Source organism: Macaca nemestrina, chromosome 8 (genome assembly GCF_043159975.1).
Source record: "Macaca nemestrina isolate mMacNem1 chromosome 8, mMacNem.hap1, whole genome shotgun sequence".
Taxonomy (NCBI): domain Eukaryota; kingdom Metazoa; phylum Chordata; class Mammalia; order Primates; family Cercopithecidae; genus Macaca; species Macaca nemestrina.
Genome location: NC_092132.1, coordinates 116,409,672 through 116,425,751, shown reverse-complemented (window position 1 = coordinate 116,425,751; position 16,080 = coordinate 116,409,672). Strand labels below are relative to the sequence as shown.

General features: G+C 47.0%; 1 protein-coding gene across 2 annotated transcripts in view; it reads right to left on the bottom strand.

Moving 5' to 3' along the window:
- The window catches only part of LOC105476578 (RAB11 family interacting protein 1), a 42,370-nt gene extending 26,576 nt beyond the window's left edge, over window positions 1-15,794 (bottom strand). For both annotated transcript variants that reach the window (XM_011732666.2, XM_011732667.2), the window contains exon 1: window positions 15,367-15,794. In XM_011732666.2, coding sequence (XP_011730968.2) covers window positions 15,367-15,737 — 371 coding nt within the window. In that variant the 5' untranslated portion in view covers window positions 15,738-15,794. The remainder of the gene's footprint in view (window positions 1-15,366) is intronic.
- Window positions 15,795-16,080: the final 286 nt, after the last annotated feature.

The following is a 16,080-nucleotide window of genomic DNA, read 5'->3' as shown; positions in this document are numbered from 1 at the left end:
ATTAAACTCAGTTCTGCAAGAATTAAAAGGATATCTGGATATGTAGAAAGTGACTTTTTTTTTTTTTTTTTTTTGAGACAGAGTCTCACTCTATTGCTCAGGCTGGAGTACAGTGGCACAATATCAGGTCACTGCAACCTCTGCTGCCCAAGTTCAAGTGATTCTCTTGCCTCGGCCTCCCAAGTAGCTGGGAGTACAGGCGCACACCACTGCACCCGGCTAATTTTTGTATTTTTAGTAGAGACAAGGTTTCACCATCTTGGCCAGGCTGGTCTCAAACTCCTGTCCTCATGATCCACCCACCTTTGGCCTCCCAAAGTGCTGGGAATACAGGCGTGAGCCACCGCACCCGGCCAAAATAAAATTTCCATAAACTATATACACACACATATATATTTTTTGAGACGGGGTCTTGCTCTGTTTTCCAGGCTGGAGTACAGTGCACGTTCATAGCTCACAGCAGCTTTGAAGTCCTAGGCTCAAGCCATCTTCCCACCTCAGCCTCTTAAGGAGCTGGGATGGCCGGGCGCGGTGGCTCAAGCCTGTAATCCCAGCACTTTGGGAGGCCGAGACGGGCGGATCATGAGGTCAGGAGATCGAGACCATCCTGGCTAATACGGTGAAACCCCGTCTCTACTAAAAAATACAAAAAACTAGCCGGGCGAAGTGGCGGGTGCCTGTAGTCCCAGCTACTCGGGAGGCTGAGGCAGGAGAATGGCATGAACCCGAGAGGAGGAGCTTGCAGTGAGCTGAGATCCGGCCACTGCACTCTAGCCTGGGTGACAGAGCAAGACTCCGTCTCAAAAAAAAACAAAAAAAAAAACAAAAAGGAGCTGGGACTAAAAGCATGTGCCACCACACCCAACCAGTTGTTGTTGTTGTTGTTGTTGTTGTCGTCGTTGAGACAGAGTCTTGTTCTGTTGCCCAGGCTGGAGTCCAGTAGCATGATCTCGGCTCACTGCAACCTCCACCTCCCAAGTTCAAGCAATTTTCATGGCTCAGCCTCCAGAATAGTTGATATAACAGGCATGTACCATCATGCCCAGCTAATTTTTGTATTTTTAGTAGAGACAGGGTTTCACCATGTTGGCCAGGCTGGTCTCGAACTCCTGACCTCAAATGATCTGCCTGCCTCAGCCTCCCAAAGTGCCGGGATTACAGGTGTGAACCACTATGCCAGCTAGTCTTTTGTTTTGTTTTAGAGATAGGGTCTTGCTATGCTGCCCAGGCCGGTCTTGAACTCCTGGCCACACAGAATCCTCTCACCTCAGTCTCTCATAGTGCTGGGATTATAGGTGTGAGCCACTGCACTTGGCTTATATTCTTTAATTTTTTTTTTTTTTTTTGAGATGGAGTCTCACTCTGTTGCATAGGCTGGAGTGCAGTGGCGCGATCTCAGCTCACTGCAACCTCCACCTCCCGGATTCAAGCAATTCTCCTGCCTCAGCCTCCTGAGTAGCCGGGATTACAGCCGTGTGCCACCACACCAGGCTAAGTTTTGTATTTTTAGTACAGACAGGGTTTCATCATGTTGGCCAGGCTAGTCTCGAACTCCTGACTTCAGATGATCCATCCACCTTGGCCTCCCAAAGTGCTGGGATTACAGGTGTGACCCACCACGCCCGGCCCCCAGCCTATATTTTTAAGTAATAACAGGCATTGGGTAAAAATTCAAATCACACAAAATGGTATAGGATGAAAAATTCCATCTTTCCACCCCTCCTGATCCCATGCCCCTCAGTCTCCGTATCAGAGACAACCACTATTATCAGTTTTATACACCCAAATGGTGGTCTCACCACAAACAAGCAAAACTGTGTATTATCCAAATAGGCTACCCTGCGGTTTTTGTTTTTGGGGATTTTATTTTTTTGGTCAAACACAAGACAAGGCACAAATAAAAGTATCCAAAAAGTCATTTAAGTTTTCTATACTTTCAAAAAGATGTTTATGAAGAGAAATAAGGGAACACAGAAAAAGAATGAACTAAGTACAGTGCAGAAAAAAACACGAGCCTGTGCCCACACACAAGAGCGGGGTGCAGGGCACCAGCCCGCCTCCAGAGTAGCCCACTGGGGAGCCCGTGCCTGCATCCATACTGCGAAATCTCTTGGGCTTTTCAGTCCTTCTGGAGCAGCTAAGACCATTCAACCATGCCTATTCTCAGGGCCGGTGTGCCTCAGAACGTGGTGCTGGCTTCCCAGACACACGCAGAGCTGACCCCAGGGGGCCTTCTGTTGGAATGGGGCAGGGTCAGGGCAGCCTGGCTCTTGCTATCGGGAAATGAAAAGCCTTCCCTTGCAGCCCTGCAGATAGTCACGATTACACTGGTAAAGGACTGACTAGTATGTCTCAAAAATAATCTTTCTGCAGCCGAAACAAACATGTTTTTTCCCTTGAAAACATTTTGGAGAGCAGACATATGCAGAGAAATGATGCCTTCGGAGATTCAGTTCCAACGTGTCTACATGCCAAACGCTGGAAATACAGAGAATGAAGAGGACTAAAAAGCTTACCCTACAATGGGATGGGGAACAGGCTCGCCCAAGATCACAAAGCCATTTGTCACACTGGGGCAACTCTTTCCAACTTTCTAACTTTCAGGCATGAGAAAAATTAACTACAGGTAAAACTCCTGCTAAAATACACAATTTCATCACAAATAATGACTCACGTACAAATAAGGTTTCAGGTCATTTAAGCCCCAACGGGCTATCAGAACCACCTATCTAGGGACTGTTCAGCAAGTGAATAAATACTGCATCCCCATATTAAACACAGGAGTCTCCAGGAAAGGCCAGGCAAGGAGGATCACCAGCTCTCTGGGTTACCTCCACACTTTACACGTGTCAGTGTTAATTTCAAGGGATCATTGTTTCTGCATCCAGTTTGGACTCCTGGTTCGGTTAGTACTGCCTACTTCCTTGGCTGTACAAAATCCCAATCCTGATTTACAGCATGAGTCATCTCCACGTTAACCAGGCATCATGACACAGGGGATGATGGCCTCAAGTGAGGAAAGAAGCAGGAAGAACAGAACCACCCCTGACCTAGTGTGGGACAGAGGACACACTTAACCTTTCTTAGATGAAGAAATTTCAAAAGCAGTTCATGAACTGTCTTCCCCAGGAAATAAAAAATCAGGCTGCAAATCATGTGGTTAGCAGTTGAGAACATCTTTTTAAAAGGGTCTGAAAAGGAGTGATTCCACATGGGTAAAATGTCCAGTTTCTTCTTCTGGTCACCTAGAAGCAATGCACAGCAAACAGACAGAAATGTTTATGACCTATAAAATGTTTGTGCTGTGTACCTTCCAGCAGCTATGCAGTTGAATGAGTGCTGGTATTGAACAAGGTAGCTAGTCATCATAACCTACCTCTGAACACAGAATTACCCATCAGCCAAGCTGGCCTCCCTAGACCTTCCCCTCTGCCCACTGTCAGCTACTTGGAAAAACTGGTAAATCACGAGGGTAGCAAATCGGTCATGGCTCATTTTTTTGGCCTTAATTCCTAAAACAGCCACTCCAGCAGCATGGAAAGGCCATTTGTAGCCACCAAACTGAATTCTAAGAACTGGTAAATGACAGTCAGGCACGGAGGCTCACGTCTGTAATCCCAGCACTTTGGGAGGCCGAGGCGGGCAGATCACTTGAGGTCAGGAGTTCGAGACCAGTCTGGCCAACATGGTGAAACCCCGCCTCTACTAAAAATACAAAAATTAGCTGGGTGTGGTGGTGCGCACCTGTAATCCCAGCTACTCGGGAGACTGAGGCACGAGAACTGCTTGAACCTGGGAAGCAGAGGTTGCAGTGAGCCGAGATCGCGCCACTGCACTCCAGCCTGAACGACAGAGTGAGAACGCCATCTCAAAAAAAAAGAAAAGCAAAAATGAACTCAGTCCCATGCTAATCTGAACACTGCCTTTTTATAAATCTTCCTGAAGTCTTTTTCCCATACATTTTAACAACTAGCAGCTGAGACACCTTCGGCAAGATATTTAACCTCTTTGTGGGACAGGCTCCTCTTCTGAAACAGGGTTAGGAACACCCACCTCGTAAGAATGTTAGGAAGATTAAATGGCTTAATGTATGCAAAGTGCTTAGAACAGTAACCTGGCCATAAGTCTTAGCTATAATTACTACTTAGCTGTACATATGCAATTTTCTTTGTAGTGCATTATACATTACTGCCTTTAATTTTGAATGGCTAAATGATATTCTGTGAAATGGGTATACGCCATAGTTTACCCATTCAGATGATTCTCAAAAGGGAACTTAGGATTTTAATAGTTTCAACACACTGTATTATTAACTACCCTAACTTATCGACCAAATATAAATAACAATGATTTGCATTTGAAGGGAACAGAAATGACTCACTTCCAAAATTGGTTTGTATTACATAATTTCCAAAATGATGTATCTGTTTATCTATTTTTTTGAGACGGAGTCTCACTCTGTCGCCCAGGCTGGAGTGCAGTGACGCAATCTCAGCTCACTGCAGCCTCTGCCTCCTGGGTTCAAGTGATTCTCCTGCCTCAGCCTCCTGAGTAGCTGGGATTACAGGCACCCACCACTACACCCGGGTAATTTTTGTATCTTTAGTAGAGACGGAGTTTCACCATGTTGGCCAGGCTGTTCTCAAACTCCTGACCTCAGGTAATCCGCCCCGCTTGGCCTCCCAAAGTGCTGGGATTGCAGGCATGAGCTACCACACCTAGCTAAATTTCCAAACTTAAAAAATATATAAAATTTTTAACAAACCATGATCAGTGTGTACTTTCTTTAAAAAAAAAAAAAAAGTGTTTGTTTTTATTTTTTTTCAGATGGGCTCTGTCACCCAAGCTGGACTGCAGTGATGCCATCACGGCTCACTGCAGCCTCAACCTCCCAGTCTCAAGCAATCCTCCCATCTCAGCCTACCGAGTAGCTAGGATTACAGGCGTGCGCCACCATATCCTGCTAATGTTTTATTTTTTGCAGAGACAGGGTGTCATCATGTTGCTTAAGCTGGTTTTAAACTCTTGGATTCAAGTGATCCTCCCACCTCAGCCTCCCAAAGTACTGGGATTACAGGAATGAGCCACCACTGCACCCAGCCCCTCAATGTATACTTTCTGTAACTTAGTGAGAGATGTCCTGATCCTCATGGACCCCTTCAGGGTTTCTACACAGAAAAGAAAGAGACAAGAAACAGAGGGCTCTCGAACTCTCAGAAATAGGCCAAGATGGCATAATTAAGTCTATGAATCAAGATAGGTTTTCTAAGTGGAAAGCAATACTAAATTTCTTGTAGGTGAAAACTAAAGGAAATACCAAGCATCTTTATTTTAGCAATTCTCTAAGAATTAGAAAAATTAATTCATTTTTAAATATTTAAGTCTACCACACTCGCCATCATGACTTACCAATTCTTTTTCAAAGCTCGATCCTATCTCAAAAAGCCACACATGTTAATATTCTACCATCAAATCCAGTATCTCACCTCTTGGTCAAACGTAACTGCCACTGATGCATTTATTTGTTCTGTCAAAGAATACTGTCTTGTGGCAACCATGGGGTCCTCACACACAGAGACTTTAAGAATGGAAAAACAAAATGCAATAGTTTGGTTCACCACCTCTTAACCAGGACAAAAAACAAACTTCAGCATGACCGACATCAGGGAACACTCAGCCCTTCCTCACCACATAAACTCCCACACTTCTATGAGAGTTCCTGGCAAGGAACAGAGTATCTGTGATTTATTCCATAAGCAAGGTAAGTCCAAATGAAGGGAAAATAATTACACCAAAAGCATCTTTTTTTTTTTTTCTTTCTTTGAGACAGAGTCTCACTCTGTCACCCAGGCTGGAGTAGAGTGGCACGATCTCGGCTCACTGCAAGCTCCACCTCCCGGGTTCAAGTGATTCTCCTGCCTCAGCCTCCTGAGTAGCTGGGATAACAGGTGCCTGCCACTATACCTGGCTAATTTTTGTATTTTCAGTAGAAACAAGGTTTCACCATGTTGGCCAGGCTGGTCTCGAACTCCTGACCTCAAGTGATCCACCCACCTCGGCCTCCCAAAGTGCTGGGATTACAGGTGTGAGCCACTGCACCCGGCCTCACCAAAAGCATTTCTAAATCCTGTTTTAATAACAAATGATTAGTAAAAATGAAAAGTTCTATTTTGGTGAACCACGTCACAGTGCTCTGCATGGGAAAGGGGCAGACTGAAGAAACATCTGGGGCCCCAGCCGGCTGCTACTGTATTTCACACAGGATGCCCATTCTTTTATAATAACCAGAGGCCTCTTTAGACCAGGCTTTCTAGAGGCTTAGTTGTTTTACCTAGAGCCTAGCCATGTCCTTTTTTTTTTTTTTTGAGACGGAGCCTCCCTCTGTCACCCAGGCTGGAGTGCAGTGGCCGGATCTCAGCTCACTGCAAGCTCCGCCTCCCGGGTTCACGCCATTCTCCTGCCTCAGCCTCCCGAGTAACTGGGACTACAGGCGCCCACCACCTCGCCCGGCTAGTTTTTTCTATTTTTTAGTAGAGACGGGGTTTCACCGTGTTAGCCAGGATGGTCTCGATCTCCCGACCTCGTGATCCACCCGTCTCGGCCTCCCAAAGTGCTGGGATTACAGGCTTGAGCCACTGCGCCCGGCCTAGCCATGTCCTTTTTAAAAAGTGAAGGGTGTGTGGCAGTCACACCTCTAGAAATATTTTTTAGGGATTTCTTATAAATACCTTCCCTCTACTTCATTCAAAGGCCAGTATTCAGGAAAAGATACTTAATTACCATTGCCTTTTTTCTCTCTACAGGCACATTCCTAAATGTGTCCCCCAGGAACACCCTGGAGACTAAAGCCCTTGATTTTCCTCTAACAGATTATCAACAGGCGTCTCCCTGCAGGAGAGGAATTTCTGTCTCATTAGTGGTGAAAACCGCCTCCTTTGCCACAGGCATCATTAGCCAGGAAGCCGCAGAAGGTAACCTGCTTCTTCAAGAGGAAACGGGTACTCAGGAGGCTGAGGGGGGAGAATCATTGCTGGAACCTGGCAGGCGGAGGTTGCAGTGAGCCGACTGCTGCATTGCCCTCCAGCCTGGACAACAAGAGCAAAATTCCGCCTTAAAAAAAAAAAAGAAAGAAAGAAAGAAAAGGGCACTGACCACAAAGCCATACCCCAAACTGGGAAACCGAAAGAAGCAGAGCTTTGATTTCATACTTCGGACATCCCCAGTCTGTAAGCTACAGAGCTACACATAAGATTAAATGTGTCTCCACGTTCACCCAGGCAATCTATTGCCTGCCCCGTGCCTACAGGAACCACAACCACTGCCTCCCTCGCAGATGCGTTTATTGCGACCCTGCACTGGGTCACACAGCAAAGGACAGGATAGAAGTGGTCCCTGTCCCAGAGGAAAATAGGGCAAAGTCAGGCTTGGTGTCCTCCTGAGTCAGCTGGGGCATGAGATCCGAACCAGGACACCTTATGGAGAGCAGAACCCCTCTCTTTGCCAATACAAGGGTCTGGGTGTTAATTTTGTTGGAATTCAGAGACACTTAGGTCTGGAGATCTGTGCCAGACCCAGAACCAAAGGCCACCTAGGGAAGTGCTCTGAGATGAAGGCCTAAAATGACCTCCCATCACTCTCTCTATTCAGTGCTAGAGTTTCTTAATCCTTCTGGAGCTAAGCCAAAGCTAGCTGTCCCTCCTTCAAAAGTATAGGGTAAGAAGCACAATTTTCCAGGGCGTATAGCTATGAAAACCATAGTATCTTAATGGATATCTAAGATTATTGTTAAGGGAGAGGAAGAGTAATGTCAGCAAATACATGTTGGAGTTGAGGGCATTTTAATAAGCATGTGGATTGCTTGTAATGTAATTATAACTTTTTTAGTTAATAACTACAATTAAAATGACATATCAGATACTCTTTATAAAAATCTTCCTCTGATGGGAGTTACAGAAACACAATAGAAGTCTTTGTAACCAAAGGCAGTTTAAGTAAAATGAAAAAGGCACAAGACTCTTTTCTATGCTTACCGTTTGTAATGCAAAAAACATTTGACTGGTTCACTTACTTGAGAATTTTTTTTTCATTTATGGGTCTAACTTTACTAATGTTATATATTATGTTCTCCTTTTCTTAGTCCTATATCCCTTAAAGCAGTGACTTCATCTGCTGTGTGAGAGCACATCAGTGAGATCATAGCAGCTCTGCTGTTACTAGACAAAGACTTGGCGGTACTGAGTGGGTAAACACTTGCAGACACATACATACACGCCCTGGTTTCAATGGCATTTCCTAGTAATTCACTCCAACAGAAATCTCTACTCACAGCCAGGTGTCACAGCCCAAAGCTGTCTTTGTAATGGTGACCTCACCCTGGTATCACAGTGACTGTGAGGGAAAGAAAGCAGCTGCCACTTCCTGGTTCACTTTCAACACCAAGCTCTCCTGATTTTATGTGTTCATTCTTATTACTTCCTTTCCCTCTCGCCCTACCATAGCCAATCCATCACATGTCAGGTCAGTTGAACCTCTAAGATATTTCTGAAATCCACCCACCTCTGTCCACCTCCCCAGGTGGCTTAGACATCATTCTAGTCCAAGCCACCACCGTCCACCATCTAGATTACTGCAACAGCTTCCCGTTTTGTCTGTTCAATCTAGGTTAGGTCAGCTTCAAATCCATTCTCTACCCAAGAGCCATGGTGATCTCTGACAAATAAATTGGATCATATCAACCCACTACATTTATTTACTTATTTATTTATTTATTTATTTGTCGTTATTTATTTTGAGACGGAGTTTTGCTCTTGTTGCCCAGGCTGGAGTGCAATGGCACAGTCTCAGCTCACTGCAACTTCTCCCTCCCAGGTTCAAGCGATTCTCCTGCCTCAGCCTCCTGAGTAGCTGGGATTACAGGTGCCCGCCACCACAGCCGGCTAATTTTTGTATCTTTAGTAGAGCCCATGTTGGGCCAGGCTGGTCTCAAACTCCTGACCTCAAGTGATCCACCCACCTTGGCCTCCCAAAGGGCTGGGATTACAGGTGTGAGCCACCATGCCCAGCCCCCACTGCTTTTAATTTTAGCAGTCAGTGGCTTCCCATTCCTCCTAAGTAAAGCCCCGCCTTCCTCTTCAGCCTCATCTTACACAAGTACTCCCCCACTTCCCAGGTATTCCTGCCTCAGGGCCTTTGCCCGGGCTGCTACTCCTCCACCAGGCCCCCTTCCACCGCTCCTCACTAGAAAAATTCCTCTTCATTCTTCAGCTCTCTGCCTCAGAGAGGCTACCTGCAATCTCCTTCTTTAAATCATGTCCTTCCTGCCCTTTTCTTCTATAATACCCTGTCCTCTTTCTCCACAGTACTTACCACAATATATGATTATTTATTTGTGAGTTCATTTGTTTTTTTGTTTTTGTTTTTTGAGACAGAGTCTCACTCTATCACCCAGGCTGGAGTACAGTGGAGCAATCTCGACTCACTGCAACCTCTGCCTCCTGGGTTCAAGTGATTATCCTGCTTCAGCCTCCCAAGTAGCCAAGATTACAGGCGCATACCACCACACCTGGCTAATTTTTGTATTTTTAGGAGACAAGATTTCACCACGTTGGCCAGGCTGGTCTCGAACTCCTGACCTTAGGTGATCCACCTGCCTCAGCCTCCCAAAGTGTTGGGATTACATGTCCATTTGTTTAATGCCTACTCCCCCAGAAGGCTCTGGGCTTCCTGAAAGCAGGGATCATCCCTGTTTTCTTCACCATTGTTTACACTGTATATCCAGCACCTGACACTTAGTAGGCAATAAAAAATACTGACTACAAGAATGGATGAGGTTGTCCACGGTGGCGCACACCTGTAATCCCAGCACTTCAAGAGGCTACAGCAGGAGATTGCTTGAGCCTAGGAGTTCAAGCACAGCCTGTAACATAGTGAGATTCCATCTCTGCAAAAACAAAAACAAAAAATAAAGTAGCTCGGTGTGGTGGCACACCCCTGTAGTCCCAGTTACTCGGAAGCTGAGGGGGAGGATTGCTTGAACTCAGGAGGTCGAGGCTGCAGTGAGCTGTGATTATGTCACTGCACTCCAGCCTGGGAAAGAGTGAGACCCTGTCTCCCAAAAAAAAAAAAAAAAAAAGATGACCTTTAGAAACAAGAAGACGGAAAAAAAGCAGGTAGAACTTTCTCCATACTAACTGAATGTCTTACAAATGAAATCATAAACAATACCATCAAAAAAAAAAAAACCATGAGGGAATATCTTCCACATCACCAAAACAACTCTGAAGGACTCTCATCCTTTTTAGTCATTTGATTCCTTTGTTATAAGCAGTTTAGGGTTATTTATTCTAGAACCTACAGAGAATTCAGGCTTGAGCACCGAGTTGTCTCAGTTTCCTACACTAGAGTGGGAGGGGACTGTGGCTTCATAAGACCTGCGGAGGTTTCCAGTAAGGCTCAATATTATCTTTAAGGGAAATTCCAAGAAAAGAAAAATTTAATCAGTAATAACATTACTCGAATTTTCCAACCTATTAAGCAAAATCTAAATGTTCTTAGGAAACCTAAAGGTATAAAAACAAACACCCATTGCTTATAATTTGTGAATTATGAACCTCTGTGGTCATCTATGTCATTTTTCTGCATCCAACTCTCCCAGAAAAACAACTATCTAGCCCTTGCTTTTTTTTTTAATAACCCACATTTCTGTTGGCAACTTATTTCATCATCTTATTAAACTTGCAGTTCTTCCAAGTATCTAACCCTTTATAATACCTACGTCCTTTCATATGCAACCAAATTCTCTCTTGAGTTTTAATAGGTATAAGAACATGGCCCTTCATCACTCACGCTCTCTCTTCATGTGGGGAGGACTATTGCAATATTAAGTTTCATGGTGCTTAGTTACACAACGGCCTTCTAGTCACCAGGCTGCATAAATATTTGTTCTAATCTATACTTAAGAAATTATTTCCCTAAATTTTCTTGCTCTTAGTATCCTAAAAAGGTTTTTCATTTTGATTTATATATACATAAATACATGCATACACACACACACACACACACACACACACACACACACACATATATATATATATATATTTTTTTTTTTTTGAGAGGGCGTTTTGTTCTTGTTGCCCAGGCTGGAGTGCAGAGTGGTACGATCTCAGCTCACTGCAACCTCCACCTCCTGGGTTCAAGCATTTCTCCTGCCTCAGCCTCCCAAGTAGCTGGGATTACAGGCACCCAGGCACCCGCCACCATGTCCAGCTAATTTTTTGTGTTTTTAATAGAGACAGGGTTTCACCATGTTGGCCAGACTGGTCTCAAACTCCTAACCTCAGGTGATCCACCTGCCTTGGCCTCCTAAAGTGCTGAGATTACAGGCATGAGCCACCATGCCCAGCATATTTTTTTTTTCTTTGAGACAGGCTCTCACTCTGTTGCCCAGGCTGGAGTGCAGTAGCCTGATCACAGTTCACCCTAACCTTTAACTCTTGAGCTCAAATGATCTTCTCACCTCAGCCTCTGGAATAGCTGGGACTAAAGATGCCTGCCAACATGCCCGGCTATTTTTTTTTTTTTTTGGTAGAGTTTGGGTCTCAAGTTACCCAGGCTGGTCTTGAACTCCTGAGCTCAAGTGATCCTCCTGCCTCGGCCTCCCAAATTGCTAGGACTACAGGTAGGAACCACCACGTCTAGCCTCCTAAAAAGGTTTCTATCAGTCTAGGATCCCAAACTACATGAGACTAGAGAGTTGAGCAGAGAATCCCTCAAATTGGTCACCCGATTCTACCTCTTCAATTCATGTCTGTTTTGCAGTCACAGTACTTGACCGATTCCCAGTTTCTGAGACCCACTGAGACCCCAGGTCCTTAGCAGATGTGTAAGTGCAAAGTCAATTCATTTCAATTTTTCCTAATGGGACACACATTCTTCCCTATTAGATGTATCCTATTTATTTGTTAGCCTCTGGTGTTTTAAAAGTGTACATCATCACATCTTGACTCTAAATAAATGACACTGGGGTCTTATCAATAAAACAAATGGAAATATTTGCACAGTTAGCTTTTAACTCCTCGAGTTTCAGCTTCTGGACCCAAGATAAAAGTCATATTCTGTTGCAGCAACTCTTCTTTGCTAGAGATTAAGACAAAGACAGACAGACACACAGACACACACACAGACCAAGATTTAGCTTTTGTTTCTTGTTATTAATGTCTGAAATGGAGTCGAACCATTAATAACCAGTTCAAATGACTTTTGTAGCACAACTCATTTCCTCATTTCCTTCTGTTAAAATTCCACCTTTCACCGGGCACGGTGGCTCACGCCTGTAATCCCAGCACTTTGGGAGGCCAAAGGAGGTGGATCACCTGAGGTCAGGAGTTCGAGACCAGCCTGACCAACATGGTGAAACCCCATCTCTACTAAAAATACAAAAATTAGGCAGTCGTGGTGGCAGGAGCCTGAAATTCCAGCTACTCGGGAGGCTGAGGCAGGGGAATTGCAAAACCCGGAAGGCAGAGGTTGCAGTGAGCCAAGATCGCGCCACTGCACTCCAGCCTGGGGGACAGAGTGAGACTCTGTCTCAAACAAACAAAAAAAAAAAATTCTACCTTTCAATGCATATCTTATTCTTTAAATCTCAGCTATCTTGGGCACCGGGGCATCAGACAGCACCCTTGGCACCTTGGAAAGTCCCAGAAAGTTGTAGATGGAAAGTGGAAAGCTTGCAATTTCATCTACCCATAGAGATGCAAAGAAGCCTTCCTTTGAAGTTATTTTAAGAAAGAAAAAAAAATCAATTAAGCACCATTTTCCTGGAAGTCAATACTGTGACTAGGTGGTAATTGGTTCATATAATAGATGGGAGTTATCGTGTAGGTTTAGGGTTACATTGGATAAAATGAGAAAAATGAAGATGCAGAGACTGAACTCTTCCTGAAAAAAATAGCTCAAGGAGGTTTCAATCTTTCACAAAGCAGTTACAGAACCTTTTCAATCACTTCTTGAATACATTGGCCCCATTAATCCAGGAACCCAGAAACATCTTACAAACATCAATTAAGTCTGGCAACATGCTTTATTTACAAATAGGGAAACTTGGCTGTTTAGGGACAGAGAAGCCCAACAATGAGTCAGGGCCGCTGTGGGCACTGGACCCGGGACTCTGGAATCTCCATCTCTGGCAGGGAGATGTGATCTACCTCTCAAGGGGATAAAATGTCCACATAAGAAACAGGTGGCAGAGAAGGAAGTGAATACACACTTGTTGGGATGGCGCAAGACAATGGATGGCCAAGAGCACCCGTCTGAAGCTGGAAGGGAAGCTGACCCACCGCCCCCAGTGTCATTTAATCAGAGGGAAGATCAGCATTGCTGCAGCCCCTCCTTAGCAAAAACACTGCTCACCTTATGGCTTGTAAATTGATGCTGTGAGATACCCCACATCCATCCTCACATCAAGGCTGGTTTTATCTGATTTGAGTTCAGAAATGCCTGATCATCTTTGGCCAGGTAAGTGCATCATCAGATATTCCATTTGCAAGCCTACATGCTGAAATGGAACCCACCCCACAGTAAAGGGAGCCTCTGAGGACAAACCCTCTGGCTTTTCCTGTCTCCCTCACAAGGGAAAGTTAAAAGGCTATGTATATCTAAAACACACAAAGCGAATCAGTGTGCTTCCTAAACTGTAGGCTTTTGGTGCTGACTGGCCTGCATATTTAAGATCTAACAAAGTAACCAGCTAAGCTAATCGAGGCTAGCTTTGGTATACTAGATGAATATAATCAAACGTTCCTTTGGGTGAAGTACTGCCCTTTCCCAACACCTGTGAAAGGGAACAAGTAATTCGGTAATATCATGGAGTGAATGGTTTTTGCCCCATTTTTACTGCGGAAGTGAAATACCGTGACACAATCTTTGGGAGCTACATCCACCAGGATTAGGACCAGAGAGAATAACTCTACCAACTCCAAAAAGAAACAATGCCCAGTTCTGCTCGGCCAAGGGCCCATCCGGGCTCCCTCCAACCCGGGGAAATATTTACTAACGTGGGGCCCAGGGCACACACCACACTGTTGTAACATTCTTTCTGGAGGGGCAAATTCTCTTCACCAACCCCCCAGGCAAGTACAAGGTAGAAGGGGTTAGCAGTCAGGTGACAGCCCGCATACACCATTCCCCTCCCCCAACCTCCACCCGCCCTGCATTGTAAAGGCGTTGCCCCCGGGGTTAGCCTTTAGGGCGGGGGTGTCAGCTGGTTTCATGTCAGCTGGTTTCATGCCTCGGGTTCATCTGCCCTGAGCCCTGGCCCAGTCATTCTGGGCTCGAAGTGTTCTTCCATTCAGTGAAATACCCAGGAGGCCTTCCACCCAAGCGAAGACGAGTATCAGACAGGGACTACCACCCTAGTAAGAAGGCACCTGACCATGTTTAGTTGGAATTCATCTCAAATTCACTTAGTGCTTACTGTGTGCCAGACGCTGAGGGGCGTCCTGCAGACTCAAAAGCGCCCCAGGCCGGGCGCGATGGCTCACGTCTGTAATCCCAACACTTTGGGAGGTCAAGGTGGGCGAATCACCTGAAGTCAGAAGTTCGAGACCAGCCTGGCCAACACGGTGAAACCCCGTCTCTACTAAAAATACAAAAATTAGCCGGGCGGGCCAGGCGCGGTGGCTCACGCCTGTAATCCCAAAACTTTGGGAGGCCGAGGCGGGTGGATCACGAGGTCAGGAGTTCAAGACCATCCTGGCCAATCTAATGAAACCCCATCTCTACTAAAAATGCAAAAAGTAGCCGGGCACGGTGGCGCACGCCTCTAGTCCCAGCTACTCGGGAGGCTGAGGCAGGAGAGTCGCTTGAACCCGCGAGGCGGAGGTTGCAGTGAGCCGAGATCTTGCCACTACACTCCAGCCTGGCGACAGGGTAAGACTCCGCCTCAAAAAAAAAAAAAAAAAAAAAAAAAAAAAAAATTAGCTGGGCGTGGTGGTGCGCGCCTGTAATCCCAGCTACTCGGGAGGCTGAGGCAGGAGAATCACGTGAACCAGCGAGGCGAAGGTTGCAGTGAGCCGAGATCGTGCCGTTGCCATTTGCACTCCAGCCCGGGCGACAGAGACTCTTTAAAAAAAAAAAAAAAAAAAAAAGCGCCCCAGACACCGCCCCTTCTTCCAAAAAATCCCAAAGCTGGGAGAGCTGGGCGGGACAGAAGGGAAAGCCAGGTGACCAGCACCGGCCGAGGGCTCAGTCCCGAAAGGCCTTCCTTGACGCTGCCCGGCTTACTCTCGAAGGGTCCAGAGCCCAGACCTCCCTGCTAGAGGGGTCCGCGCCCCCAGGAAGGGCCCTCCCCTCCCCGCCCGTACTCACTGCGTCTTCTTGCGGCCCTGGTCGCGGTGCAGATCCCGCAGGTCCACCTCGGCGCGGCCCAGGAACTTGTCGAGGCCAAGCAGCGCGCGGTGCAGCACGGTGAGCTGCAGGGTGGCGGCGGCCGCGGGCCCGGAGGACAGCAGCGGCGGCAGCTCGAAGGTGGCCTCCTCGCGCCACACAGGCGCGCCCAGGCTGCGCTCCGACACCGAGGTGGCGTACTTCTCCTTGCCCACCTGGATCACCGCGTACGCGTCGCTCGTGCCCCCGGGGCCCTTGGCCCGCAGGCCCCGCGCCTGCAGCACCGTCACCTGCACGTGGGTTGGGGACCACACGGCCCCCAGGCCCCGGCCCGCCGAGGCCATTAGGGACATGGTGACGATAACGCCCCAGACGCGAGGAGAAGATCGCGGCGACTGGCGGCCTCTACGGCCCGCCCCGGCAACCAGGCCACTTTAAGGCTTCCGGCCACACCCCCGCCAGGCCACGCCCCTCACGGCTAAGGCCACGCCCCTGCCCGAGCCGCCTGCTCCACCTGCTGCGCCGCGCCGCGCCCCGCCCCGCCCCACCGGCCTCAGCAGAGCCGGCAGCTCGGGGCAGCCGGGCGCCGCAGGCGGGGCTGGCGCGGCCAGGTAGGCGGGGGAATCACGTGGACAGGGGCGGGTGCATCGAGAATCCGATCTGAGATGTGGTAGGTGACGGATGGGGTCCCCAGCT